General features: G+C 25.0%; 1 protein-coding gene across 8 annotated transcripts in view; it reads left to right on the forward strand.

Moving 5' to 3' along the window:
• Positions 1-250: 250 nt before the first annotated feature.
• The window catches only part of LOC126908328 (jouberin-like), a 71,005-nt gene continuing 66,299 nt past the window's right edge, over positions 251-4,956 (forward strand). For 2 of the 8 annotated variants that reach the window (XM_050690269.1, XM_050690272.1), the window contains exons 1-2: positions 253-697; positions 1,907-1,992. In XM_050690269.1, coding sequence (XP_050546226.1) covers positions 620-697; positions 1,907-1,992 — 164 coding nt within the window. In that variant the 5' untranslated portion in view covers positions 253-619. Of the gene's footprint in view, positions 698-1,906; positions 1,993-4,956 lie in introns of all 8 variants that reach the window. The other 6 variants (XM_050690273.1, XM_050690276.1, XM_050690280.1 and 3 more) reach the window with 5 other exon arrangements.

A 4,956-nucleotide genomic window follows, 5' to 3' on the forward strand; every position in this document is an offset into this window, starting at 1 on the left:
TGTTTTCGTTAAGGAAACTAGCCAAACACAAATATGAAAAAAGAAAACTCCAAATTATATTGTTTTTTTGTTTATGATTAAAGACTAAGCTTTAATAAATAATTGAGAATAATGTTTTTCATAATCTATTATCAGTTTAGACAAAATGATCCATTTATAATAAACCACTTAATAATTTGTAAAATAAATATAAATTTAAAAAAAACTATTTGATTTTTTTTTTAGTTAAAAATATTTTTTAATTTATCAGCTACTAATTACTTTTTAGCATTATATTTTATCGAATAAAAAATTATCGTACTCCTCCGCCAAGGATCAATTGGTAATCTAAACTATAAGTGTTTCTATGGTAACTATACAACAATTAGTACTAACAACAAAATAAGGAAAATGTTATGATTGTTTACAGTTACACTTATTTTTTTATAAAGTTAAATATTTAATAATCGTGTAACATCTATGTAATTTTTTAACAAAATTTTCAGACGATTTTATTTAACTTTTTAATACAATTTTTTTTATGTAATTTAAATATACGTCGTCAAAAATACATTTAATGCTATACATAATTTTCATTTCATAATTTATAATTGTTTAATGCTTAAAATTAATAACAAAAATGAACAAAGAAAAAGAGATAGAAATTCAAGAATTTTGTGAGACTTCCTATGGATCTTCAAAAGAGAATTTTTTAGAAGTAAGTTAATAATTATTAAATAATTTATTTAAGCCTAAGTAAAAATATCTAAATGATAAATGTATCTACCATTTGGTATATATTTTGTGTCTGTCATTAATTTTTCTCAGCTCTCACTTAAAAAATTTCTTTTAACGATCAAATGGTCACAACTAGAATCTAATTAAAGATATTTCCCTTAAAAATTGAAAAAAATTCCCTTTATCAAATAAAAAGTGAACCCACTTTCTCCATACAGACAATTAAAATCTTTCATTTTTAATGTTTTTAATGTATAAATTGTCGTGTTAGATTTGATATAACAAATTTCAACTACAAAGTTGAATAATCTTACTTTGATTTTTATTAAGTTTTTATCTCTATTTGGATGTTTCACTACTTATGATATAACAAATCATTTTTTAAAAAATGATTTTGGTTTGCAAATAAATTTAACAATGGACTTTTACAATCATAATCAATTTTTATAATACACTATATTGAGTAGATTTTTTAACAACTTTTTAATCGTTTTTTTAGTTTCGATGCGAAACTAAAAGTTATTGGTCTTGTGACGCTGCGCGTTTTTTTTATGTCTGCCCTTAAAAATTCTTAGCTCTTGTTGGACCAACTTTGATGATCAATACGTCAAATGAACCGTTTATAATCTAGTCATCAAAAGTGGGAAATAATCCCTTAATTTAGAAAATTAATATTAATTTTATATAAAATATTTTAATTTTAATATAAAATTTTATGAAAGCTTAAAAATGATTTTGAACTTATGTAATTACTATAAATAGTATATATATAACCAATAGTTTTTAACTAATTAGTAATAATATCAATAATTACTGGTGATAGAAAAATCTAATTATACATTTGAAATCAGCGCGAAAAATTGATTAATAATGGTATATTTTTGACTCTGAAGAAAATTCCTTGGAAACCATTTATTCATATTGAACGACAAATTATTTTCTGAAAAGTTTTTTTATTAAACTCTTTAATTTTTAACATGTTTAAAATAACCACCTTATAATTTTTTATAATTTCTCTGTAAAAATTACATTACTAAATTTTTAAATATCAATTTCATACTATATTATTTGCTATAATAAATATTTTTTCATTAATTATACTTCTAAATCAAAGAACTAATAATCAGGAGTTTTTATCCTACATTTATTTAAAATTACATTATTCAATTATTTATTATGACAAAAACAGGATCCGCCAAAAATTAAACCAAGGAAGAAGAAATCACCGGAGTTAGTGAGCAATACTGCAGAAATAGAATTCAATAATTTTGAGAGGTTAATATAAAATATTTAAATAATATATTCAGTGAGTTATATAAATATTCGAATATCGTCAAAAATATATTATTACTTGTCTAATCATTATCGTCTTATAGACCTTTAAGTTTGATTAACTCCATTTGAAAGAATGATTAAGCCATACTTAAAGGTCTGTCTTGAAAATCATTTATTCTGGACGATGTCTAAATATTTACTTGAATCAAGTATTTGAGGTACCCGGATTTCGATAAGTTTAAGTGACATTTTGAAAAAAAATTAAATAAGTGTAAAACAAAAAAGTAATATAACTTGCCTTATGGGTGAATAAGTGGATTTTTTAAATATAATGCTATTGATTATCTAATCTAACTGCATTAAAAAAAAAGGTTTGAATTTTTAATTTTTATTTTCAAATATCACGAAAAAAATTTTATGTCACTTTGAGACTTTTAACTAATGTATCGTCAAATGACTCAACTTGGGGTGGTGATTAAACTTGAGACAATTAAATATTTTATGGATTTCATCACTTAATTTTTATTATCAAATATTTTGTGTTTCTTAACAATATTAGTAATACTTTATTAGTGCTGTAGATTAATATGGCTTAAGTAATAATAGATACTTAACTTCTCCGAGTAAGAAAATATCACTTTTGAGCGATGTCGCTATAATTTTAAATTAACCTAAAAATGCAAAAAAAAAGTATTTAACTAAACCCCGTTAAACCACCTCCTAAAATTAGTACAATTAAAGGTAATCTAAAATGCAAAAATTGTTAGAAAAAATTGAAAAATGTTCTCTTATTCCTAATAAATGGGACATCTCCAACTAAAAATTATAATTTTTAAATCGATTAATTTCGAAATTTTTTAAACTTTTTACCTAAAATTGTCATAATTTTAAAACTAAAAAATAACTTTCAAAATAGCAAATTTTGCATAAGAAGTTAACTATTTTAATTTAACTTTTAATAATGTTCCGGAAATATTACGAGCTTCAAACATATGTTAAATGAACGCCTATGTTACATATTAAAAATTAAAAAGAAATGTTGACTCTTGTACGACTTATCTTGTATGTGCTTGGCACCAAAATTAAATAAAAATATTATTTTGTTATAAAAAGTAGAATTTTTTGTGTTATAATTTTTAATTGTTATAATTAATTTTGCTTATATTTTTGGTCAAGTGGTAGAGTAATATAATAATAGCCACACTATAGCCACTCTTATCTACTCCATTTCTCAATAAATAATAATTATGTAAAAAAATTTTCTTTGATGATTTTTAGTTTCACATATTTCTTGATTTATAATTTTTTTAAAGTAAAACTTTATAGAGGGTCCGAAAAAAAAAGATTATCGAGCGTCATGGTTGGCATCACAGTAGGAAGTCATGTTCCGCTGTGACGTACAGCTGTAACGTTTGTCTACATGGACGAATATATTTGTTTTATTAGGTATACGGTCGAAATTATATTGTTCCATGAACTTATAAGTTTAATAAACATATACAATTGATAAACATGAATGTTCAATAAACGTTTAAATTCCACAATTGTTTGCAATTTATAATAATATAAATAAACATTTTGTATTTTAAATTCATACAACTAGATTTTTATAATAAAATATTTATTTTAATTTATATATTACTTTTAAATAATAATATTTTATTACTAATACATATATATTATAATTTATTAATTTAATTCAATTGATGTGAATTTAAAAAAATGCATTGCATTTTTCATTTTAAACGATTACTGGTATATAGCTTTCGGTATTTTAAATTTTGACTAAAAACACTATTTTAGTTAATAATATGGATTGTATTTTTACTATATAGCTTTTACATTTCATATACGAATAAAACTATAGGTGCGCGTAGGTGCGCCGGACTCATCATTCGCTGTCCGGTTTACGACTGACTTACAAACACAAAACCTACGTTGCACCGCCCCCCACCTATTCTATAACAAAAAATATCTACCGTTTTTTCTCCGTTATCAAACAAGCCGCTCACTTTGATTAACCAAAATCAATATAAAATTTATCTAACAAACCAAAAAAAAAAATATATATATATATTTACCAAATCAATATTTACGACCTTAGTTGAAAAACACACGAACACACTAACATAAGCCTTTTTTAACACGCTTCTATTAGTTTCACGTGTATGTTGTTTGTTGTTTGTTTGTTTGTAAGTTTGTAACTCTCCAAACGCCACGCGTTATCGCATATTCCGTCGTCTAGACTAGACTGTCATAACGCATTCACCCCTCCCCATGCCACGCTCACCACACGACGGCACACTATTCCTATAAAAATTTATTTTTAGTTATCGTACCCGTATACGCGTGCTTGTCATCAATATTATATATATATAAACAATTTTTATTTTGACTGACCAATACCGCCCGCGTCTAATGCGCCTTACGTATATATATATTTATATATTCCTACCACCGTTTATACCTCAGGTATAACGTTAGTCCTACCCGCCCGCCCACAAAATACTGTTATACCTAGTGCATGATACGTTTACGTACTTAAGTTGCATTATTTGTATATATATTCTAATTACTATTAAAATTTATATATTAACACGATTTATTCTAATTAAGAGATATAAAGTATTCATTCCGATTACGAGGGATGATTCCCGTATCGTCATTTTTCGTCACTACCTCCATGTTCCGGGAGTGGGTAATTTACGCGCCTGCTGCTTTCCTTGGATGTGGTAGCCGTTTCTCAGACTCCCTCTCCGGAATCGAACCCTCATTTCTCGTTACCCGTTACAACCATAACTACTATCATAACTTGAAACTAAAAAGTAAAAAATAAATATAGTTTAAAAAAACTAAAAAAACACGCTTTTAAAGCACATCGAACTAAAAAGTTAAAAATAATTTTTAAAATAAGCTTAAAACAATAATGAACGAAAAATACTAGTATTATTGTAATAAAAGCGT

This window comes from Daktulosphaira vitifoliae, unplaced genomic scaffold, assembly GCF_025091365.1.
Source record: "Daktulosphaira vitifoliae isolate Bord-2020 unplaced genomic scaffold, ASM2509136v1 Scaffold_5, whole genome shotgun sequence".
Taxonomy (NCBI): Eukaryota; Metazoa; Arthropoda; class Insecta; order Hemiptera; family Phylloxeridae; genus Daktulosphaira; species Daktulosphaira vitifoliae.